The 26,659-nt window shown below is 38.4% G+C and overlaps 2 protein-coding genes across 4 annotated transcripts in view; both read right to left on the reverse strand.

Moving 5' to 3' along the window:
• The window catches only part of LOC127617672 (zinc finger SWIM domain-containing protein 8-like), a 54,921-nt gene extending 51,428 nt beyond the window's left edge, over nucleotides 1-3,493 (reverse strand). For 2 of the 3 annotated variants that reach the window (XR_007967373.1, XM_052089697.1), the window contains exon 1: nucleotides 1,730-3,493. Coding sequence is in view for 2 of the 3 variants with exons in the window: in XM_052089697.1 (XP_051945657.1) it covers nucleotides 1,730-1,907 (178 nt within the window). In the remaining variant the exon portion in view is untranslated. The remainder of the gene's footprint in view (nucleotides 1-1,729) is intronic. The other variant, XM_052089696.1, reaches the window with a different exon arrangement.
• A 1,408-nt stretch (nucleotides 3,494-4,901) lies between these two features.
• Nucleotides 4,902-25,848, reverse strand: LOC127617677 (neurotrypsin-like). Its single transcript, XM_052089705.1, has 14 exons — nucleotides 25,575-25,848; nucleotides 22,995-23,037; nucleotides 18,976-19,218; nucleotides 15,477-15,615; nucleotides 15,212-15,390; nucleotides 13,499-13,646; nucleotides 11,620-11,798; nucleotides 11,331-11,472; nucleotides 10,770-10,984; nucleotides 9,724-9,865; nucleotides 9,358-9,624; nucleotides 7,312-7,434; nucleotides 6,823-7,103; nucleotides 4,902-6,717 (listed from the first exon to the last, which is right to left on the reverse strand). The coding sequence occupies exons 1-14, from the start codon at nucleotides 25,638-25,640 to the stop codon at nucleotides 6,398-6,400; spliced, it is 2,487 nt and encodes an 828-aa protein (XP_051945665.1). The 5' UTR covers nucleotides 25,641-25,848; the 3' UTR covers nucleotides 4,902-6,397.
• Nucleotides 25,849-26,659: the final 811 nt, after the last annotated feature.

The raw sequence follows: 26,659 nt of genomic DNA on the forward strand, positions 1-26,659 counted from the left end.
AATAAAACAGACCACAAGAAGATAAAATAATATGCATCACAGACAGTGGGAGTCACAGAAAACAACGGCACTGGGCGCAGGTGACTCATTAAAGGTACTGCCAACATACAGCTGCTCAGCAATAATAAGTGAGTGTGTGAGAGATCCCAATGAATCAGGTGGCACACTCATAGCCAGTTTTGATTGACTATACACCATGGTGTCCAATAGAGGACGAGTTAACATAGGCTGCTAGACAGATTTGTCTTTTGTTAGCCAGTGAATAGGTGAGACAACATCACATGCACGGTCTGCCATCCCACTGCTCCAAACCCTACTGCCCGACAACGAGAACAAAGACACCTGGCTCACAGAGTGCTATATAAACATCCACGTCTGAATGATCGCGTTCTGTCAGTTCCAGTGCCAAAATAACAGGCTTTGGGCATGTAAAATACCTATGATTTACTTTTAGAACTGATCCAGATAAGAAACCAGAGGGATTTGGCATCTCAAACTGGACTATGCAAGATCAGCAGCATTATGCAGATTGATCAAATGGGGTTTTTTGTTTAACCACACACAATCCTCTGCTCTGAGGCAGTGACCTGCACAAGACAAAGCTCTTCTTACAGTCCTCTGCTATACTCCATCCCAACCCCCATCACACTCGCTCGCTCTCTTAATCTAAACTCCATTACCAACACAACGCCTCCTTTTCCAAACCCCCCTAAATATAATCCTTAACTCATAAATGTGTGCTGCAATGACCAAACTTTAGCCGTACTAGTTAGATAGAAATCAGTGTTGAATAATTTATGTAATATTCAAGGTTCAATACAAGTTAAGCTCAATCGGCCATATTTGTGGCATAATGTTCATTACCACAACAACATTTTCTTAGAGAGAAAAAAAAAAAAAGAGGTAATTGCAATGAGAGTGAACATGGCTAATTTTTGGAGGGCTTAAATGCAGACATGAATCTTATAATTTTATCAAAGTACTTACATGAATTCTTCTGTAAAAATTTCTGTAAATGTATTATTTGAGTGGCTTAAACGTTTTTTTTTTTGCAGGAATGCAGGGTTTACAGCATTACTCGCCATGGCAACAAAGTTGTAAAATAATAACTTTACAAAACAAAGGTTAGGAAACAATTTTATTAAACTAAAATCTTATTAGCACGCACACTGTTTATGTCTTGTGGCTAAACTTTTGAAACAATGAGTATTTTAATGTTTACGGATTGGCCCCATTCACTTCCATTGTAAGTGCCTCACTGTAACCCAGATTTTTTCTTTTTTCTCTCTCTCTCTCCGAGGGACAGTACCAAATTTATTTTTGTGGTAATAAACATTATACCACATATTCTGCTAGCTATGCTTAACTTGTACTGAACCCAGAATTTTCCTTTTAATGTAATAGAATGTTTATAAATGTTCTATAAGTTACAGCGAGATCAATGTGAGTTAAACCAGAACGGTAACCTCCATTTTAAAATGTCTCTAGTGTACAAAGACATTCAATTGGGAAACGTTTTTAGCCTGTTTTAACCGATCATCACAACAGGGTTATACGGGAATGTTTTGACTTGGAACCTCAGAACAGGAAAAGTCACGTGACAGTGTCTCTATAAGTTAAGAATACATTCTTAGTCCAAAAGGGCAGTCAAGTCACGGTATGTAGTGATCACGTTACAATAACAGCACATAAGCCACTTCACTACTCACAAAAAATATATTAGTATTACCTTTAATCTTCACAGTGGGTGAATTTGGACCGGCAGACTGTTTCCTCCATCCTCTCCAGTTCTGGCAGAGACTTTCTGGCTCAGAAATGAATGAGCAAAGAGAATCCTCCTCAAAACGGTCCGAGTCTTCAAAGGAGAACCTCTCTCCGTCTTCCCACTCAGCGAACATCAGTTCCATTGCATTCGCGGTGTACGGTTCTCACACGGAGACCTGGAGACTTCAGCTAAACGTGCCTCCTTGCTTTTGTTGTTTTGAGAGAGTGACACTCGCACTTGGCCGAGTTACAGCAGGGGGAGGGGAAACTCAAGCTCAACCAAAGAAGTCCCTGTGAAGTCTTTCAAGAAAACCACTATGCTTTTTGATTCTCTCTTTCAAAAATATGTCTAAATGGTGCACTTGCACATCACTACTGTCATATTAAAGCTTCAGACTTGCTTGGTAATCCATCTTTTGAGAATGTGCTTCAATTGTTGGAGATGGTCAGGTGTCTAGTCTGTGACTAAAGTGACAACTCATATCTAAATATTCAATCAACTCAAACAGTGTTGTCAAATATATATCTTGTGCCAAATATCAGGTGTCTTACATAGCTACGTGTGAGTAAGAGTTAATTCACAACGTAGACTCAAGGGACAAACACACCGCAGCGATGTATTGTTTGGACCTTTGATGAGGTATAAATCTATCGCATTAGTCGGCGATAAAAATGATAAAATAAGCCACCTCAAAACAAACCAACTCTCCAGTGGTCTCAAGCCTGTCCCCTATTGCTTTTAAGTTTGCAAACTACACAGCAAATAATATTATCTGACAGCACGAGCTGTAGTTACTCACTTGCATGTAAAAATACGTTAGTTATGTTTTGGGGGTTTTGTGAGGCAGAAGTTATGTAATTGTACTTTTATTTTAATTTAACCACCTCATCTCTGTTTGTCAAGTCAGCTGAGCTTGGAGTCCCACAGCAGCTCCACGGCTAGCAAAACAAGAGAAGGAAAATGGTCCCTAAATAAACATGTGACACTCAATGAGTTTATTTCTTTTAAATTAGAACAGGTCACAGTAATAACCCCATTTGAACCCAAAACAACTCAGTTGCTGTAATTTTATTTCGACCCCCCCACACTGTTCGAGGTAGCTCTGCTAACTACGAGAGGCTAGTCGGTTAGCATGCTAGCTTTCCGGCTAGCCCGAAATACAAAACACTTCAGACGACTGCGTTCAAAAACATGACAACATAAACTGGCATCACCCACAGGCACGACCTGTACTGTGCCCTAATATACAACCTGATGGAATAACACTGTTTCAATGTTTTGACACGAACGCCTTGGTCCCTTCACCGAGTCTTTTCGAGCCACTGGTTAACCAAAACAAACAGGCAAGTGACAGTGCCTTTATCTCAGCATTGTCTCGATGCCTCTCATAGAAAAGTCAGACGAGCAAAATGCACATCTGACCGTTCGACCAGGCCAGGCGTCCATCAACGGCAAACATATTTAATATTCTTTGTGCAAAATCTAGCTGCCTCTTGTATATATTTCTTATCCTTTGTATGTAAAAGCTTGTCAACCGCCCGTCTTGTTGTGCCACCGGCCGGTTCTTGCTAGTCCTCCGTTTGTAAGTTCCTCTCTCTATCCCCACGACGAACTCCCGGCAGCCACCGCTCTCTGGATCCAAAATGTCTTTCTTAAGCCGACAATTTGGAATCGAGATCCCTCCGTTCTCTCCGTCCTGTCTCCCTCCTCTACTCTGCTCATGAAGATGAAGACGGGTTCTCCAGCATCAGCTGATCCGCACTTCCGCTCGACATTAAATCCAGACAGTCAAACACTAGTTTCTCTGTTTAAATGATTTGTATTTGCACAATAATGCATGCATTTGTTTGTTCATATTCAAGTATTAATGTACTAAATCATACATTTGTAATACAATTAACATTTTTGCCTTTTTACCTTGCAAATATAAATAGGCTATAATATAATAAGTAAATATCAACAAATAAATGCATGATTTGTTGTGCAACAGATTGCCTTGGGTAGCCTGAATAGAGCTTCTCTGAGCAATGCAAACCAGTGTTTCTGTTATCATATTTGTTGTATTGGTATGACACAAAACACTTTTTTTTCTTAATTTCTCCGTTAACAAGAATATTTTGTGTTCATGTTTTTATTTGTATTTATGTTCCAGTGTAGCTCATTTTGCCAATGCAGACATGAATTTTGAACATACAAACACAATGTTGGAGATTAATATAATGATGCTTTAACATTAGGCAATTGCTTGTTCATTTTTGCATGCTCATCATCATTCCCAGTTGATGAAAATAAGGGACAAGGATAGACTTTCAAATCCGTTTATCTTACTGTTTCCATGTTATTCTGGGGCCAGTTTGATGTCTAAACATTCCTGAGAGTGCAAATTTGATAAACATGTTTAACTGTCCAATCTAATATAAATAAATAAAATCAGCCTTATTTTAACATTTACGCATTTCAATCGTATATCAAATTTCCATCAAACTGAATTGAGTCATCTTTAAATAGTGTTCCTATGATGAATTCAAAATAAATGGGAAACATTTAACTAGAAGTAATGAGGAAAATCAACTTTTAAAAGTAGTAAACAAAATGAATGATTTTAAACTAGAGTTTGGTAAATGAAACAGAAACTATCTGTTTTTACATTAAATTAACTAATTTTATCCACAATGATTTTATTTATTTATTTACTGGAGCAATAAGACTACATTTGGCTTAATGCTTAACAGCCATTTTTACTGCAGGGATTGCAATGAACTGTTCCAGCATGTATGTCATGTTTTTAAGTGACATTTTGTCATTTAACATTACTAATCACTAAAGTGGTCTTGTCTTTCTCTCTTATTTCAGTGATTCTAGATTGTAATGAAACAGTAGATTAAACAGCACAACTGATGCACCTCATTTCTTTTGTCATTAAAAGAACACATATTTTTGATATGTAAATAAATACCACAACAATATTGCCTGAATACAGAAAAACTTTAACATTGCAGCAAGCAAATAGCAATGTAATATATCAATTCAAGCCACTTATAGCTGAAAGAAGAATGTTAACAGATTACAGGTCACCATCTCTTACTTTAAGCAGCATGTATTGACCCCCCATGTATTGACCCCCCAACCTCTGGAATACTGAATGCCTGTAGGGAAATTAACTTCCCTCCATATTGGTCTCTCACAAACGACTGATTGAGGGCTGAGTAAGAAAAACCAGTTGGAAATACTGCAAGCCTGTCCAAATTCCTCCAAGTTGTGTTTGGATTTTCTTTTTGTGTGTGTGGCCTGCTGTGTTTTTTGCCTTAATAAACTTAAAATTGTGGACTTGACCTCAAGTGTTTCTTCAGTCCTTCCGCTTTGGCAACACAAACATCCAGAACATTTTGGTTTGTGTCACACTAAGTTTTTGTTGTACCCTCTATGACACACCCTCAACAAGAGTACAAATAATAAACATACATTTACAGTATGACTCATTCACAAGTGGAATGTTCATTAATCCTTATATCTTATATGCATGCTGTTCCTTACCTTAGCAAATATTTAAGTCCAGTAAGGAAAATGTGCACGTGCAATATGTGAAATAATTTAAGAACCTAATCCAGAACAGCCAAGTCACAGAACTTCCACATATGTTCAACTTACTGAACATGGCATGAAGATTAGTGCAACATGACTTATTTACAGAAGCTTATTCTTCAAGACCTTTCAATAAATGAGAACTCTGTTTACTTAAAAGGATTTTTCACCCAAAAATGAAAATTATCTCATCATTTACTCACCCTCATGCCATCCCAAATGTGTATGACTTTCTTTATTCTACAAAACAGAAACAGATATTTTTAGAAGAATATCTCAGCTCTGTTGATACTGTAAGTGAATGGTGGCCAGAACTTTGAAGGTGCAAAAAGCATATAAAGGCAGCATGAAAGTAATCCATACTACCCCAGTGTTTACATCCATATCTTCAGAAGCAATTGCCGTGGGTAAGAAACAGATCAATATTTAAATCTTCACTTTCACATTTGTCTTCTTTTGATGACTCATATTCTTCCTGCATATCATCACCTACTGGGCAGGGAGGAGAAATTAAAATTAAAAAAGGACTTAAAAATGTATCTGTTTCTCAAACACGGCAAATAATATATCGCTTCAGAAGATATTAATTTAACCACTGGAGTCATATGGATTGTTTCCTTTGTCCTTTTTTGAGCTTCAAGTTCTGGCCACAATTCACATAACAGAGCTGAGATATTCTTTTAAAAATCTTAATTTGTGTTCAGCAGAAGAAAGAAAGTCACACACATCTGGGATGGCATAAGGCTCAGTATATGATAAGATAATTATTTTGGGTGAACTATTCCTTTAATGTAGCTCTCCCTCCAAAGCATCTCACCCCCTTCTGAGATCTGTGGCTTCACATTCATGTGCACTTTCATGAATGTTTCTTCAAGTGTAGAAAAATGGAATTAAAATGACATGGTGCAAGTAGTAAAATGTGCAACACATAAAATGGGATCAAACCAGCTTTACTGCTATTGGCCGGCTGGCGAACCCTCAGAGGCATTATATAATGTATATTCTGTCCAGTACAATGCATTAAGTGGCTTTAATGTCAACACTGTAGCATCACACTTTGGCAGGGCTTTGGGTGACTTTCTCAATCCACTTCAGGAACCTGCTGACCCTTGTATAAACACCAGGATAGGTGGGGTCACCACATCCGTGACCCCAAGAGATGATTCCTGTGAGCATCCAGTGCCCACCTTCACCCTGGCACACCAGTGGCCCTCCACTGTCACCCTGACAACTGTCCACCCGGTGATGGTTTGATATGCTGCCAGCACACAACATGCGGCTGGTGAAGCGACTGCCATAGCGTTTTTTACACTTCCAGGAGGGCAGTATGGGAACCCAGGCTTGAAGCAGTGTTCGGGAATACTCAGAGCCTAATGGACACAACACGAGAATGTGTATTATTTACATTAGAATATTTTCGTTTCTTTTTACCCTCTCTCTTGAAGGTCCACGATATCCTAAGATATATGAAGTACCTGTAATTCCCCAGCCAGTAATAACACAAGCGATGGGCCTCTTCCCCTTTTTTTTGCTCTGAGCTGGAAGGCAAACTGCATTAGTGTGTGGGTTAAAGGCCACACAGTTCCCATCTGTGCCCTTCAACTTCAGCAAGGCAATATCATACTCCCAGCCCTGGCTGTGGTACTTCCTGTGGTTGATGATGCGCTCGGGAGAAAGAGTGCGCTCAAAGTCATCCCTCTCCTCTGTGTGGTAGTCACCAAGCCGTAACACATAACGGGAGGGATCTGTGCCAAACCTGAAAGAAAGAAAAGGGGAAGGAAAATAACAGGAAACAAGAAAACAGAGATGTCCAAATTTATATATATATATAAAAAAAAAAGATTAAGAGCACTTAATATAAACTACAGCATGAAAAATCTGATATGAATGAAATACTGTACATTGCAACAGTGTAAAGTTATTTTCTATATAGCCACTAGATGACAGTAAAGTCTCTCTCTCACCTCTTGAAGCAATGAGCAGCAGTAATAACCCAACAAGAATTTATGAGAGTTGCCCCACAAAGTGGATGGGTGCCTTTTGATTGAGACCTCAGCCACAGAGATACTTGCCATGGCCAGTCCCCCCTACATGACCAATACAGATGCTTTTAGGACTTTTCAGATAATGCAAAATGTAAAAAAAATTTGATTGCCACTATGTGCTCTTAACTCAAACCTAATTTGCTGTTTGCACTGTCAACACACAGGCTTGTAAAAGAGAAAACAGCTTTTGCAGTGAAGAATAAAACATTTAAGGCAGCAATACATGAAATTAACATTACTGTCATTCTTTCTATTGCAACAGTAAAAGTAAGTACAATATATATTGTAGAGTTCCCCTGGGATTACAGTGCAATATAATATAACAACAATGGCAACTGGCCCTAAATATCACAGTAAGTAATAAGCAATAAATATGGAGAGTACTGAATACATTGTTGAGTAAAAAAAAACTATGTTAAAAAGTAAACCCTGATTCTGAAATTAAATCAAAATGTGTTTTCTCAATTAGTCTTGTTTTCCAGCAAATAAAGCAAGTATTTTTTTCTTCTTTTTTTTAAAGGAATGTTCACCCAAAAATGAAAATATAAAGGCAGCATAAAGGTAATCCATAAGTTTAATCAATGTCTTCTGAAGACATATAATCGGTTTTGGGTGAGAACAGACTAAAATATGACTCCTTTTCACAATAAATCTTAAGGAAGAGGCTATTTGCACTAAGAGCAAATAACAACAGATGCTATTTAATAATAGCAACCAATAGCATCTTCTTTGCATTAAGCGCAAAAAGCGTAAGATGCATTAAATACTAACATACAGTTTAGGGGCATTCCTACAGCATTTTTATTCTGTTTATTAAGACACCATCCCGTGCCCCTAAACCTAACCCTAATTTTTCACTTACAAAAATTAACTATGATTTTACTACAGTAACAATAGTCTAGTTTAGTAATATTAGAGGAAATAGTAAGGGTGGAGACAGGAAACAGGATGGAGAAAAGTGGGACAAAAGGCGGAATTGTACCCGGGTCGTCCGGACCAAAAAAACACATCCACTCTGTCCTTACACAACATATCACACCACTGCAGTGGCACTTGGGGGTGCAATTTGTCTTCATTTTCTGTATTTCAACAAGACAATTTGAGTGCAAATAGAGGCACTGTGTGGCAGGTGCTATTTACACAGTGCAAAAAGTTAATCTTGACATCAGCAGTCTCCTTGACGATCATTATTTGAAACTCCACTCCACTTCCTAGCACTATCTAGCAGTCTGTAAATGTGTCAAGCACTAGGATATATAATCAAGCTTAAAATCATTTTTGGGTGATATATCCCTTTAAACATAAAACTAACTAACTAACATTTTCAGAGGTTGGTGCTAAAAACAAGAATTTGCCAATGCAGTCAGAAAAATCAACTTAATATAATATATTATAATATATTATATATTCTCTTAAAGCAAGTTGTACATAATTTCACATTTTTTCCCTTTTTCTCCCAATTTGGAATGCCCAGTTCCCACTACTTAGTAGGTCCTTGAGGTGGCCCGGTTACTCACCTCAGTCCGGGTGGCGGAGGACAAGTCTCAGTTGCCTCCGCTTCTGAGACAGTCAATCCATGCATCTTATCACGTGGCTCATTGTGCAAGACACCACAGAGACTCCCAGCACGGGAGGCTCATGCTACTCTCCGCAATCCACTCACAACTTACCACACACCCCACCGAGAGCGAGAACCCCTAATCGCGACCACAAGGAGGTTACCCCATGTGACTCTACCCTCCCTAGCAACCAGGCCAATTTGGTTGCTTAGGAGACCTGGCTGGATTCACTCAGCACACCCTGGATTCGTACTCACGACTCCAGGGGTGGTAGTCAGTGTCAAAACTCGCTGAGATACCCAGCCTCCCCAAATTTCTCTTATTTTAAGGATTTTAATGACAGCATGACAAGACAAAAATACAGATTAAGAAAATCATTGTTTGCAGTATATTTAAATTTCATTACCGAAGAGACTTGTCTCCTCCAATGATCCTTCTTCGCCGTCTTTGTGTGTTGGGTCTCAGACCACATTCTTGCTGGTTTTTCATGGGCTCAGTAATGTAGTCACAGATGACGCCTGCATCTTCACTGTGTCTGCAATCATGGGCATCTGAGCCAAGAGCTGAACACTCACCCAGCGAAGCCTCTGTCCCAACACACTTCACATTATCCAGATGGATTGGTCCCTGGCCCTCACCGAAATAAGCCATGGAACGGGCCTTGGAAGCACCACTGATATTGAAAAGTATGGGTGAGAGGAACAAATGAATTGTGTCTGTAAATTTCATAAGTGTCTTCTTCCTTTTTTATGATCACATGAAACATGCTTACATGAATCCTAGTTGTTTGCAGACTATGCCTGCATTGATGTCATCCCATCCATCGTCACACACACTGCCCCACTCGCCGTTAATGAACACCTCCACACGACCCTCCTTACGGCTCTCGCCATCCACCAGTCTTACCAGGGGACCTGGTAACACAATATAACTAGAAACTGTACAATAAAGATTTGGACAAGTGGTGGACATTTAATTGGCTAAACTGATTCAGAATAGAGAAAATAAGAAATTAACTTGTCATTAAGATTTGCTGCCATTTCGCATCTAATCACATTTTTATTGCTCTTATCAGAGTAAGTACTTGGAAAGTAATTTTCTTTATGTAAATAAATTACTTAAATGTGGATTCCACTAACTTTTACATGCGTCCTAACAAGGCGCGATGCAACAATTTTTTAGTGACAAGAAATGTTTCTGTTTTCACACTGAGAGCAAAAAATGCGGTGCAAGGTGACAAAATCTAAGCTCATATCTGATGTTTGATATACAGCTATGTGGAGCTGGATTTTGAACAAATGCAATTTCAATATGGCCGTATTTTCTCAGCGTGACAATACAAAAGTCTCAATAGGTAAATTCTTTTTGGGTCAAATTTCACCCAAAAAAGAAAGAAAGAAAGAAAGAAAGAAAGAAATTAAGCATACAATTAAGCATATTTTCCTCCCAAATTCTCAGTAATGAGAATCTATAATTACAATTAGTAATAAAAATTATTCTGTCTGTATATATTTATATATTTTTTTAAATAAAAATACATTAAATGCAGACAGACAGATAGATAGATACTGTAGACAGAAAGACAGATCAATTGACAGACAGACTGACTGATTGATTGATAGACTTTATTTTAATTTTAGGGTGAAATACAATGCAGAAATGTCTTAAAAGTTTCTGTGTAATTCATCCTATTGCTCGTCACTTGACGAGACTGGCTATTTATTGCTTGCTGCTTTATTGCGTCATGTCTGGTTAGGACAACGTGTTACTCTTTATGTAAATACAATGGATAAAAGTGTTTGCATAGGGTTTATGCACCTGTGACAGGAGGCACATCAGGAATTTCCAGGAACTCTCCTTCTCTCTCACAACGTATGCCCACATCCTCACTGTGGGAGCAGTCATGCTGCCCCCACTCACCATGAGCACAGTCCAGCAAAGAGCTTTCACCCCCTTCACATTTCACCTCATCCAGAAGGATCAGCCCTGTGCCTTCACCATACATCCCATCTAGAACCAGCTCAGCACGCCCTCTGTTGGACAAATAATAGTATTGCAGAAATAAATCACAGAGCCTGAACTGTGAAGTCATGTTGTGTCAGCTTATGCAGTGGGAAAAAAAAAAGATTAAAAAAAAATATGTATGAATAGTCAAAGGGAGGTACTTTGAAAAAGCTAACATGTTAGCTTGTTTTGAAAAGGTTTGAGTCACTGCATATTAATTTCTATGCTTCAATTTTTGCTTTTTAATAATTCTGATGTCTTTATGATTATGCTAAAATCAGGAAAATTCTTATATAAAAAAAAAGTAGGTGTGTCCTAGTTTTCGCTTGTAGTGTATAAAAAAATGCAATTAACCAAGCAAAATAAACAACCTACCGGTAACCCAGCTGTCGACACACCACCTGGGCATGGCGTCCAGTCCAGTTGTCATCACACACTGTGCCCCATTGTCCAGCATGATACACTTCAAGGCGTCCTTCCCACGGGCTATCAGCTCCCACTAGACGTAACACTCCATCTACAGCAGCATTATCACTGTTAAGCAATGTACTTATCAACACAAAAAAACACTGATAACAGGGCAGGACTTTTGCTCCCTACATTATTTTCAATGTGTTATCATAAGGATGTTGATGTTGTTGTCGGACATAGTTCTAATCTTCACCTGTATATGGGTTACAGGACACTCCAGCATCCTCCATGTGGTCACAGTTGTGCTGGCCCCAAGGCGCATGAGGACATTCCTCAAGAGAGAGCTCATTTCCTGTGCAGTGCACCCCATCCAGGAATATAGGCCCAGTGCCCTGCCCAAAGTGTGCCCATGTCCATGCCTTTGGCACGCCACTGAAAAAACAAGCCCTGCCTGTGACTCATTCCAAGATCAAAACCACAATGTAGATCAATTTGTTATGAATATAGATTAGGGAAATAGACAGAATGAAAACAGGATAGAACTGCCACACTAAAACAGTGTATGGTAATGTAGAAAGTGAACACAGCAGTTTATTTAGATGTATTTGTGTATGTGTATGATGGTTTAGGGCTGCTTTAATCCCCAGAGAAAGCAGAACTGAAGGGAGTGTGTTAAAAGGATGGTGGAGGGTCAAATCAGTGTCTCAGAGTGAATCCTGGCACTCCATTAATTATTCATACACTTCTTCCATTCATCTATATTAATAAAGTTCACTCACAGTGTGTGCGCGTGTGCATATGTGTGTGTGTGTGTGTGTGTGAGTGTGTGTGTGAATGTGTACAATAAGACTGCCCTTTTAGCCAACTGATTTGTGCATTACATCCACAGTAACTCTCAGATCTGGTAAACCTTCAAAGGAATAGTTCACTCAAAAATAAACATTCCCTCATCATTTACACACCCACATGCCATCCCAGATGTGTATGACTTTCTTTCGTCTGCAGAACACAAATTATGATTTTTAGAAGAATATTTCAGCTCTGTAGGTCCATACAATGCAAATAAATGGGTGCCAAAATTGTGATTTTATGTGCTCCACAAAGCACATAAAAGCATCATAAAAGTAATCCATATGACTCCAGTGTTTTAATCCATATCTTCAGAAGTAAAATGATATGTGTGGGTGAGAAACATTTAAACAATGTCAATATTTTAAGTCATTTTTTTCCTAGAGATTCTTCTCCCTGCCCAGTGGGTGGTGATATGCATGACAAATGTGAATCACCAAAAACACAAGAAGAAAGTGAGAGTGGAGATTGACTGAGCAAGGAGAATTTATAGTAAAAATGTACTTAAATATTGATCTGTTTCTCACCCACACCCATCATATCTCTCCATAAGACATTGAATTAAACACTGGAGTCATATGGATTACTTTTATGCTGACTTTTGTGATTTTTGGAGCTTCAAAATTTTGGTACCCATTCACTTGTATTGTATGGACCAAAACAGCTGAGAAATTCTTCTAAAAAACTTAATTTCAGTTCAGCAGATGAAAGGAAGTCATACACATCTGGGATAGCATGAGTGCGAGTAAATGATGACAATTAAAATTTTTGGGTGAACTATTCCTTTAAGCTAAATCACTTATGGAAAATATTTCTAAATAATCTGAACAAAAAGCACACAGTAAAATCTGATGAAATTCTCACTTTATAAAGCATAAAACCATATAAAATAGATTAGAAGAACTTGTAAAAGATCAATGCGCATAGATATATTTCCTTGTGTTAAATGAATATTTCACTCAAAAATGCCCAAATGTTGCTCCAAACCCATATGACTTTCATTCTTATGTGGAACACAAATTGATTTTTTTTAAAGTATTCACAGAGTGTACATGTAATAATGAAAGTGAATAGACTTTTCCGGTCTGTCAAGCTTAGAAAAGACAATTTCTGTAAAAAATTTTTTTTATAAATACATAAAGAAATACAAAATACAACCACCATAAAATCAAAGTAAAAGTAATCAGTATTACACAATTAGTAAATAGTAAATGAATTAAAATGTTTGGGTGAACCTTTAATGGTATAAAACATACATATGAAGACATGTTCATATTGCTTACCCCCATCTCAACTGTCTACAGACCACTTCAGCATCAATATCATCCCATTCGTCATCACAGATAGTTCCCCACCTCCCGTTATGATACACTTCCACGCGCCCCTCAAAATCCTCAAGTCCTCCCACAAGCCTTAGGGGGGCACCATTGCCTAAACAAAACACTTTAATCAACTGAAAATCACTTAATAAACACTGAAGAGGAGATTGATGAATTATTAAATGATAAACAAAGTTCTTAGTCTAACATTTAACACGATTTTACACAATCCAGGAGATTTCACACTATAATCACAGCAGAAGCTATACACATCAGAGGGGAATCCCTTTTAAGTCTTGCATGTATGGTAGAATGATTTGAAAGGTAAGGCAGGTGTATGCATGTATATGCGTGGTAAAGGATGGGGACATGTATAAGGACCCTTGGCAAACCCTCAGGGCTCTCAGATTGCTTTCTACTTCCTAATGTTTCTGTGTAAATAATTCACAGCTCTCTCTAAAAATACCTGACCCTCTTCCAGGAGCTCCAGCTACACCCCACCACACACACACACACACACACACACACACACACACACACACACACACACACACACACACACACACACACACACACACACACACACACACACACACACAGTTTGGTTTCCATGTTTTATGGGGACTTTCCATAGACATAATGGTTTTTATACTGTACAAACTTCATATTCTATCCCCTAAACCTAACCCTACCCCTAAACCTAACCCTCACAGAAAACCTTCTGCATTTTTACATTTTCAAAAAACATAATTTAGTATGATTTATAAGCTGTTTTCCTCATGGGGACCGACAAAATGTCCCCACAAGGTCAAACATTTCGGGTTTTACTATCCTTATGGGGACATTTGGTCCCCACAAAGTGATAAATACACGCTCACACACACATACACACACACACACACACACACACACACACACACACACACACACACACACACACACACACACACACACACACACACACACACGAGCGCTGTTGATATATTCTGTCTTCATTTAGCTCCAGCGAAGGCCTGTCCACTCTGTTGCAATGATAGACATAAAAGTTTGACCAGATACAAGAAGCTCAGCTGTTGTTATAAGGTGTAACTCTGAGCAGTGAAAATGAGAACAGGTGACAAAGATAACTTTTCCTGACTTGAGAGAATTTCTACAGTCTGCTTAATTATCCCAACATAAATATGCATTTTTCAATATACTGTAAACATGTCAGTGTATGTCTCCTCTGACAAACACAATATACAGTGGGCCCAAAAACCTGGACACTTAATTTAGTACAACATGTCCATAGTTAATGTGATGAACTACACATGTGGTTACTCTGCTTGTACAACTGTATGAATTTGAGGGGAACAGACTTCATATATCCACTAAAAATCACCTTGGGACCAGCTGGCAAGAATAATTGCAAACATGGCTCCAAACATTAACATTAGTTCTGAGAAACAGTCTAGTACTGTATGTTTGCAGATTCCAATTTGTTTGATATACCTTTTAAGTGTCCAAATGTATTTTATATTGTGTGTGTGTGTGTGTGTGTGTGTGTTGGGGGGGAAGGCTACTTTAAATAATCATAAACCATAAGAAAGAAATGCATTAATATAAATAATATATTCATGGGAGAGTGGGTAAATAAAGACACAAATAATAGTCATAACACAAATAAAACAAACATACCCTTAGGTACAGCACACACCACTCCAGCCTCATTGCCATGGTTACAGTCGGCAGAGACATATTTCCGGCTCCGGCACTCCATCAGAGAATTTTCATTGCCATGGCAGCCAAGACGTTCAAAGTGGAAGAGGCCAGAACCAGGTCCAAAGTAGGAGTGCCGAAGTGCAGTGCCGATTTCACTGTACGATTTTAGCAGGTAAAAGATACCATCAACTGTGTGTTAATCAGGTTAAAGCCTCTAGCTGATAATGAAAAGTGTTTATACCCGAGCCTCAGTTGTCGACAGATTACACTGGCATCTCGGTCACTCAGGTGGGTGTCACACACTGCTCCCCATTGGCCATTCAGGTACACCTCGAGACGGCCACTCTTATTGGATGAACCCCCCACCAACCTTGCTGCACCTAGAAAGGCGAGTGTGGAATAGGTGCAAAATTAAATGTATTCAGTCATTTAAAGCTTCAAAAACAGCAAGACTGCAAAAAATCATATTCCTAAAAAGTATCTTGGTCTTGTTTTCTTGATCTAAATATCCTAACACAAGATAAATTCTATGATTTTGTACAACTCTTTGAAGTAAACGAATCGTGCTCGCTCTCTTTCAATGTTTCGCTCATAAATGACTTTGGCGAATCAGTTGAATCTATGATTTAATGACTCATTACACATTACATTACACACATTTGTCGCAACCTACTGTGTAAAAAAGTAATCTACTGAACGTTTCATATAACACAGTTATAATAGAACTACAGTGACTACAGTGTAGTCGAGCTACAGTTTTCATCTGTCCAAGTATACATGACACAATATGTAATCAAATATTTGGTGACTTTTTTCAAAAGTTTGCCATTCCTTGTTTTTCATCTGTCCGTGTAATGAAAAAAGTTGCACATCACCTCTGTCTTTCGGAGCAGCTGATTGTGGTTCAATTCACTTTTATGATTAACGTGTATACATGCAGGATGAAGCCGAGCATTATCTAGGTCTGTTAGTCCGATTTAGAAAAAATCAGACTGGTATGATTTCAGTCGGACAAAAATGGACAAATTATTGGTATAGCCTAGTCTGACTGAAATCAAAATTTGAACGTGTAAATGAATCTGAAAGAATCTCTTTGCTGAATGGATTCAAAAGACTTGTGTCTTGCACTATAGTTAAAACTTAGCAAATTAAAGGTGATGTAAGTAAAAAAATATTTTTTATGTTAGGCAGAAAACATCCCTATTACCTATACCTATCAGATATCACTGAAATAGGTGCCATGAAATATCACATCAGTCTCTGTAACAGCCCTAGTCTTGGCAAACAATGGACGAAAAGATGTCCTTGGGCAGCGGTCAAATTGTTTGTTTAGCCGATCAGAATATTTAATGCCTGTCAATCTGTGGCAGGGCAGAGGGCATGGCCAGGTCATGATTCCACACACCTGGCACCTAATCAGGCTAATCAAGCCTCCGAGAGGGATAAGGCCGACCGGATACGGCAGTGCGACAGAGAGAGAGAGAGAGAGTGATGGGCAGCTGTCTGACACCTATGTGTGTGTTTGTCTTTTTGGTTAAGTTCTTTATTAAATTATCATTTATATTGTCAAGCCGGTTCTCACCTCCTCCTTTCCCTTTTACCTTTACACAATAAGTGTCCATATAAGTGTTGGTACAGTGCTCCTTTAAAACACTCAGTGTCGGACAGCAAAATGCTCAGGAGGACCCATCACCCTCAATTTGCTTCAACGCAATGATATCTAGTTTTTGTGTGTGAGTGCACATGTCTTTGGAGTGTGTGGCTTTGGAAAGAGGGGGAGTGGCTAATTCAACAGTTAGTCTGGTGGAAGATCCAGAATGGTTAAAATCGCTTCTAGCACCTTTAATATGTTGCTGCCACATGTAACACTCAAAACCATGAATTTAAAGACAGTATACACATACACTAATAATTTGAGTCTGTATTACACGAAAAGCGAAAAGTATGAGGAGTGAGGCAGGCAAAGATAATCATAGCTCACACAGATAAGGCAAACAGATGTCAGCACCAGCTTGGTATACAACTACAGACACAGAAAGGCGATGACAGAGCAGGACAAAGAGATACAGAAAACAGACACTTTCCAAATGGAGGCCAGAGAAACAGCGCAAATGCACACACTAGTGTATGTGACATGAATCTGAATGATGATTAATAAAAGCATAGACAAGATAAATAGAGGACAATAAAAAGAGAGAACAGACAGAATCCGTGACTGCTGCTAGCTCACTGAAAGACAAACTGTGGGTGTGAGCTGTGACTGCAGTAAGTAGTGGCGTCATGCCCGTATTTTCCATTGGAGAAAAGCATCAGGCGGCTGAACAAATTGAAGCAGCAGTGCTTATGTTCACAAGACTTTATCACTGTTTACAGCACACACAGGGCAAGATACAAATATAAATTTTTTTGTGGCTGCTGCATGTCAATAACCATCTCACGGAGATAACTTTATTCAGCTGTCTGGCATTTAACTTTTATTTATTCACTTCCCTTAAGCCAGGTTCACTCATCCTACGTGAATGGCTCTTTCGTTTCGGCACCCATAATATCAGATGACACTGTTTAGACTGCAAGCGTGAGTTGCGAAGTGACGCGTCCCAGATGCAGCAGTGAACGGATAGTTTCGGCATTGAGCCAAATTTTGCAGCGTGTCTCACGCTGAGCTCAGCGGCTCTGGGTGCAATACATACATTAGCAAATCAAACTTATTGAAACCGAACCTATAGTACACTAGAATTTATATGTCTATATACAAGTAAACTCAATGAAATAACTTAATAATGGAAAGACTTAATAATCTGCTGGACCTTTTGCCATTCAATACCAATCAAAACCAAGTGTGCTGAGAAAGATGAAGTGCAAGTGACTGCCCACTGTTGTTTTGAAGCAGCAATAACCTCAGCTTATTACGACCTTATTAAAGAAACCATTTGGCCCCATAGATATCTTTATTTTCTGCACAGAGGCGCTGCTGTTTCTCGTGGAAGAGACATGGCCAATGTGAACGTCCAACGTGACCACCATGTTCACAGAGAATGTGTGAACCCGGTGTTAAGCACAGTCTGATCTAACTGATCACCCCCACTGATCTATAATATTTCAGAAATCTCTAATCTTATGGAGATAGAACTCACTCTTTGAGAAATGCAAACCATTTTATTTATTACATTTTCTCAGGTGTTTTTCTTTTCTTGGCTATCACTTACTGTACACTAAACACGGACCTTGGTGCCCCCTCAAAAGAAATAGGTGCACGGCGCCCCTGGCAGTAAGTATGCTCCATTCAAGTGGATGTGGGAAGCTCGTACCTCCAAGTTGGGTATTTGTTACAGCTACTTGTCACACATTCAAGTGGGAAACAAAATAAGGAAGAAGCCAAACATAAACAAATACACAATTATTGATGGCAAAAGCTATTTTTTGTTGTTACCTGCATCATTTATGCAGGTAACATGATGCATGTCATGACCCTTTAAACAAATAACCACTAAAAGCATGGCCAATCCAATAACAATTTGCATAGATCAAATGAGTCTAGACTAGAGCCACACGTAATGATAACTACAAGAACACATTTTTAAGCTATTGGTTGGCTTGTCAATGGCTTTAATTCATCTTTGACCAATGGTAAACAGGGGGGCTTATGCTGACGGCTCAGAAATGATGCACTTCAGCTTTAAATTGAAAGTAAGTCTTTTGTAAAATATCTAAAATGTGGAAAGCCACAAAGGTGGACTCACCCTGGTTGCAGTCGCAGTAGGCCCACCCGATGGCTCCTGACCTCTGTCTGAAGAAACACCAGGGGTTGGACTCACGGTCAGGGTTTCTACAGTAGTTGTGGTCACCCAGCCCACGTTTGGGGTATTGCAGCATGTAGTCTGGAAAATCAGTCCATTTAAGACAGGAAGAGCCAGAGTCCGTCTGAGACACAGATCCATTGTAATAACCCAGCTCAGTGAAACCCTCAGAGCAGGACAGAGGGCCTATGACAAACACACATACACAGTTTATCAGTTAAACTGAAAGGGCATAACAAAGACAATTTATATTGCCACAATTGAAAAATTACTTTGGCATGAATACATTTAAAAGCATGGAATAAAACGACAGGGGTAAGCGTCATGTCAAAGCTGCAGGTGTTCCAAAGCTACGGTGGTCTTATTAGCTCTCACCTATTCTAACTTTCATTCTTTAATCAAACCCCCTCTAGAATGCAGCACTGCTGGAGACTGCAAGACCTGTGTGTGTGTGTGTGTGTGTGTGTGTGTGTGTGTGTGTATAGTTTACGAACAAGGACACAAAAAATATCAGCATAATGAAATTATTCTGATTTGCTAATGTCCTTTTACTTGCATGCATCAGTAAGTCAAATAATCAAGAGGAAGGATCGTTCTTGCAAATTATTCTTATCAAAACCTTGTGACCATATTATGTGCTCTAATCAAATCTCCTGTGAGAGAACATTCTCTCATAAAGGTGATGTTTAGCAGACAGCCAACCACACAGTTCTGATGACAACCCAATTTCATGCTTTACTGTGGGCCGACAACAATTCGTTCAGCGTTCACAACATAGTAAATTAAGTTTAACGCTGTTCCTCATATACTGCCAGTCTTTGATTTTGCATGTCTAAAAATGTGAATGGAGAGGAGGAAGTTCTGGGCTTTGTGCCCTGTCATAAAGCAAACTTAACAAGAGTTCAAGGTCTTTTGAAAATGTTTGTATTTTCAGATGAGAGATGGATGTTAAATCCATACACCCAGACAACAGTAGGATGCTAAAATACAAGAAGTCCCTTTTTTGTCTTGTAGTAGCATATTAAAAGGGGAATGATCAAGGTTCTAAAGAGTATGCATAGGTGGTGTTCTTTAAAGGAATATTCTGGGTTCTGCAAGCTGTAGGCGACTGTGTTCCTTGCCACAGTCGCCTACAGCTTGCTCACTGGGGTTATTAATACAATTATCATTTAATTATTTTTAAACACTATTAAAAATCGTATTTTATCTAAATTACACAATGATGATTAATCGACTTTATAGACATTACAGTTTTATCGTCTGTTAATGCTGATATTTTGTAAAGCTGCTTTGAAACGATGTGTGTTGTGAAAGGCGCTATACAAATAAAATTGACTTGACTTGACTTGGGTTCAATAAAGTTTAAATTCAATTGACATTATTTTTGGTATAATGTTGCGTTACATTGAAACAATTACGATAGAAGTGAATGGGGCCAGTTGCTGGAGGGTAGAATTGCAAAGCTTATAATTCTATAAAGCACATACATTAATTCTTCTGTTAAAACTTGTGTATTATTTGAGATGTAAAGTTGTTTAAATAGCAGTTTTTGCTGGATTAAAGGGTTTATGATATTAAGTCGTCATGGCAACGAAGTAGTAATATTGGACATTACTTAACAGAGAAAAGGTTAGCAAGCGGTTTATCACACTAAAACCATGTTAACATCCATATTGTTTAGGTCTTGTGGCTATACCTTTGAAACAGTGAGTATTTTAATGTTTATGGATTGGCTCCATTCACTCACATTGTAAGTGTCTCACTTTAACCCAAAGTGTTCTATTTTTTTTCCTTTCTTACTTTTTTTTGTTTTTGTTTTGGTAATCAACATTATGGCACAAATGCTGATGATTGAACTTCAAGGAACCAAAATTTTAGTTACACAAAAGTACTCAACAACAAATAAATGTAAACAAATGAATGTCATGCATGTTAGTCTGATGTTTTTGAGAAATAAGAGCTTATAAGATTTTATGGGCATGGTATCAGGTTGTATTGTGTAGGAACAAACAGAAGCCAGGAAGCAAGGCCAGGTTTTAAACCCTTAGAGAGAGAGAGAGAGAGAGAGAGAGAGTTGAGAATGTCTCTCACCTTCATAAAGCCCCCTGTACATGCCTCTCTTTACATATCCAAAGCTTTATAAGCCAAAATGCATGCAGAGGTAATGCCAGAAAAGTATTCACACCTGCGAGCATGCGCTTACAAATTTACACCCAGCAGACACTTAGGCCAACCCTGTCTCTGCTTGTTTAGATTGCTTTAAGATAGACTTAGTTAGCTGGGACTAGAGTGATAAAGAGAAAGCCATCCTGAATGGCTAAGATTATTACAGCAGAAGCAAAATTCTTGCCAAGGAAACTCTGTTAAGGCCTCCTCTTCTGTCTATATTATTCCAAATATACTGTACTTGTAAACAAACACTGAAAGAAACCTGATGCAATATAAATTCCCGTCTTATTAAAAAAACACTGCATGTTTATCATCAGAGAAGAGAACTGGATTTCTCTCCATTGTGAGCTGTTTTTAAATCTCCATCCATTATGACTGTCTTTATTTAAATCAAGAAAAGTAAGCAGAAGTGGATGCCTTGGGTATTTGACATTTATGATTTTCTTTTTTTTTCTCATTATATCATCGTTTAAGATATGAGCTACAGTATATAATAATTTCAAATGGGGGTCCATGATGGTTTGGTGTTATTTTGTCAATTTAACGTCTTCCTGTTTGCCTATCATACATGTCAGTCTGTTTATAGTTTTAAACCAATGTCTGTTTAATCATTTGTAATGTATAAATGTTTGATATTTATTTAGGCCAGTGTCAAAGGAAATTTCCATTCTATGGCAAATTGAAGGGAAAATAAAGCGTAAACTAAATGAACCTACAGCAGAAGTCTATGAGCAGAAAACAAGAGCAATGAAGAAAAGATTTAGGAAGACTGGCTGGCCTTCTGTACACCATTACGACTGTAAATAAGCCCAGCACACCTCTAACAGCTTCAAAAACTTGTTTAGGCATTACAAATACTTTCCATTCTTGTACAATCACAGTTTCATAGTTCAGCACAGTCAAATATTGTCTTGCACATACTCAAACGCATGACAGCTCAGGTTCTTTGCTGTACATTGTGTGTACATTGTGTGTACATAAAGCAGTTTGCTGAAATAGTATCAGGGTAGAGTTCCACTCATATTTCCCATGGTGTTACGGTTATAGACTACCAACAAGACCCCTGATATCACAATATCACAAGGGACTAAATTTGTGAGAGATTTTACCAGCAGAGGGCTGGTGAATATCACAACTGGCCAATGTAAAATGAATGTACTGATGAGGCAATCCTAGAAGAATCTCACACTGCCCCAGCATGCACTGGGAGGAGGTTGAGGGTTCTATGGAAAGGTTGAGTGTGTTTCAGCGTCCTGCCCTAAGGATGTAAGCTCACAAACCTGTCCAGGCTTGGAAGGCAAGGAAAGCAATGAAGTTCATGGAATATGAGTATGACACGTGAAATCTTAACAAATAGTGACATTTTCAATATCAAATTAGCTACTCTTCAGAACCCATCAATACCATAGTTGTTTCACATCATTCACTATCATCACTGAGTGTTTGTGCTTAGGTCATATTACAAGCAAATTGAATATTGTGTTTCTCCCTGCAGCAATCTTGTCTGAGCGATTGTTGTGGTTGAGAATTTCTTTAACTCTGCCGTAGGGAACCATCAACTTCTTTCGACAGCAGAGTGGCTTTGCATCAGTAAATGCTGGATAGATATAGTGCCAAGCAGGGATGTGGTCTTTGGCATTGACAGAGATGCTTTTCACCAGAACAAAATACAGTGACATTTCAGCCGCAACCAATATTGAGTGTGTGCCTGAATTAAGTGGCATAATTTAATGTCCCAAGCAAATTATCATACAAAAGAGATGCTGGTACATTACCAATCTCTGAGTACCTACCTGAGCTCTGCAGTGTATTCAGGACGACTATGTTTGGTCCTGCCTTTAAAGACAACAAAACAAAAATCAGCTCACTTCTTTTCAAAAGAGCATCGACTATAGTACTACCACTAGTATGCCAATACCATGTTTATTTGTTTTTCGGACATGTACTATGATAGAATCATCATCATCTTTTTTCGGTTTTGTTTGTGTACGTTTTCCGATTTACAGCTGCCAGCCTGGAGGGCTTTCTCCTCAGTGGACGGCTATCAAAGGTATCCGTTGCTTTACGACAGGGAAATGTCACATAAACACAAGTTAATAAAGTGCAGCTTTGCTATAGTGGTACTTCAACTGAGATCAAAGCATGTTTTCATGACCATCAAGACATTACTGCTACTGTGAGCTGGGTGTGATGAAGGGAATGAGAATTACCCTGATCTCACACCCTGACTACAGTCCTGTAGCTTCAGTATGCAGCGTCATTGCTTAAAATGTGAGCATTCTACTTTTGGCACGTCATGTAATAAATGAGACGTTCCTCAAACCTTAAAGGAATAGTTCCCCCAAAAATGAAAATTCTCTCATCATTTACTCACCCTCATGCCATCCCAGATGTGTGACTTTTTTCTGCCACACACACACACACACACACACACACACACACACACACACACACACACACACACACACACACACACACACACACACAAATGTTGTGTTTCCATGTTTTATGGGGACTTTCCATAGACATAATGGTTTTTATACTGTACAAACTTTATATTCTATCCCCTAAACCTAACCCTACCCCTAAACCTAACCCTCACTGAAAACTTTCTGCATTTTTACATTTTCAAAAAACATAATTTAGTATGATTTATAAGCTGTTTTCCTCATGGGGACCGACAAAATGTCCCCACAAGGTCAAAAATTTCGGGTTTTACTATCCTTATGGGGACATTTGGTCCCCACAAAGTGATAAATACACGCTCACACACACACACACACACACACACATGTTGTGTTTCCATGTTTTATGGGGACTTTCCATAGACATAATGGTTTTTATACTGTACAAACTTTATATTCTATCCCCTAAACCTAACCCTCACAGAAAACTTTCTGCATTTTTACATTCTCAAAAAACATAATTTAGTATGATTTATAAGCTGTTTTCCTCATGGGGACTGACAAAATGTCCCCACAAGGTCAAAAATTTCGGGTTTTACTATCCTTATGGGGACATTTGGTACCCACAAAGTGATAAATACACGCTCACACACACATACACACACACACACACACACACACACACACACAAAGATTTATAGAAGAATATCTCAGCTCTGTTGGTCCATTCAATGCATGTGGCGGCAACAACTTCGAAGCTCCAAAAAGCACATACATTCAGCATAAATGTAATCCATATGACTCCAGTGGTTTAATCCTTATCTTTAGAAGTGATATGATAGGTGTGGGTGAGAAACAGCTCAATATTTTGGCCCTTTATTACTATAAATTCTCCTCCCTGCCCACTAGGTGGTGATATGCACAAAGAATGAGAATCACCAAAAACTAAAGAAGAATAGCTCTTAAGAGAGCTCTTAGAATGGCTGGTGAAAGTGGACATTTATAGTAAAAAAGGACTTAAATATTGAGCTGGGGTTTTTTTTATTTTTTTTACCAACACCTACAGTATCATATCACTTCTGAAGACATGGGATTAACCACTGGAGTCATATAGATTACTTTTATGCTGCATGAATGTGCTTTTTGGAGTTTGAAAGTTCTAGTCACCATTCACTTGAATGGACCAACAGAGCAAAGATATTTTCCTAAAATTCTTCGATTGTGTTCAGCAGAAGAAAAAATCATGCATGACGAGAGGATTTTAATTTGTGTGAACTATTCCTTACAGGCTTCAAGTTTGCATGCCACACTTTACCGGTTTTGAAAAAGACTGCACAAAATGTAAACGTTTAGCATAGCCTACGTCGAAGTCTTGCAGGGTAGTTAAGGTAGGATTTTTCATTAATATATTCATTTTTATAAATATTATATATAAATACAAAATACCAAGGGAATAATCAAGAATTCTAATCTATAGGCTAGCATAAATCAATGCAACATTCAACTGTATGGAAGTGTATTAAATGCATCTGCATGCTCTTTATGAGCAGAAATATAAAAATATATCGGGGCAAAGTCCACTTCTCTGTAGGTACACCACAGAAAATGAACAAAGATTATATGAGACTAATGCCTACTGTAATAAAAAATACTAAAGCACTTTTACTTCACACACGACGTGTCTACTGAAGCTAAAAGCATTGTCATCTTTAAATTGAATACACATGCAGAATGAGTAAGCGACATATGGGACATTTCGCGAGTCAGCTTTTACTCGCACTATTATTTCACAGGAAGAGAATGTAAAAATAAATGTACAGTCATGTATATATCACATTTGTCAGCAAGCTTATGCCGACTGCAAATCCTAAACTCATTCAATTAAATCACAACCAGTTTGACTGTTTGTGAGCCGGGAAAAAAACATATACACACTTCTGTCAACAGAGTAAACTGCTTTATACATACCTCGCCATAGACACAGATAGATAAATGAAAGACAGTAGCGATAGAGAGAATCCCACTGATATCCATCTTGTCATTGGCAATACATCCCACACAAATGTCCCATCATTATCGCTGTCCACGGTCCCAAATTCACCTTAATACAATGAATGTGTGATGCCTTCTCACATCGGCGTGTTTGATAAATTGGTGTTACAAAAAGAAAGAACATATGAGATGATGAGACACAATATAATCTAAACTTCTAAAACTCCAACGAAACGACTGACACCCCTCTCATGCTGGGGTCTGACTGAGGGAAGGAGGTGATCCTGAGAAAGACACCGCCGCTCCAGTAGCCCACAGACCAGACTCTTTACGGACGATTATGCAAAACAGGCATATTTAAGAGTCAAAGTAAATTGTTATATTAAATATTTACTCCTAAATGTATACAAATATAAAGGAATATTCCGGGTTCAAACAACAAGCACACTCAATTCACTCGTTAATTAAAAATAAAAGGCAAAAATCACTTTTACACGAAGGCAACTACAATAGAGGCGAATAGGGACAGTCCGTATTAGAAAACACACTGTTACAAAAGTAAAGCCACAAGACGAAAACGATTTGTATTAACATGATTTTAGTGTGATATAATTGGGGATTTACGTCATTTTTTTTTTTCAGATTCCAGAGTTTACCTTACGTCTTCATGACAACGAATTTGTTAAATCCTATTGGATATAACAGACAAGCTTAGTACGTGATTTTAACACACTATGATCATGTTAACACACCGATCAGCCACAACATTAAAACCAAAACAAGCATCAACCCCATCTCAGAATAGCATTCTGAGATGATATTCTTCTCACCACAATTGTACAGAGTGGTTATCCGAGTTACTGTAGACTAGGCCAGTCTGGCCATTCTCTGTTGACCTCTCTCATCAACAAGACATTTCCATCCACAGAACTGCCACTCACTGGATGTTTTTTGTTTTTGTCACCATTCTGAGTACATTTTAGAGACTGTGTGTGAAAATCCCAGAAGATCAGCAGTTACAGAAATACTCAAACCAGCTCCTCTGGGCACCAACAATCATC

The sequence above is a fragment of the Xyrauchen texanus genome, chromosome 24 (assembly GCF_025860055.1).
Source record: "Xyrauchen texanus isolate HMW12.3.18 chromosome 24, RBS_HiC_50CHRs, whole genome shotgun sequence".
Lineage (NCBI taxonomy): Eukaryota > Metazoa > Chordata > Actinopteri > Cypriniformes > Catostomidae > Xyrauchen > Xyrauchen texanus.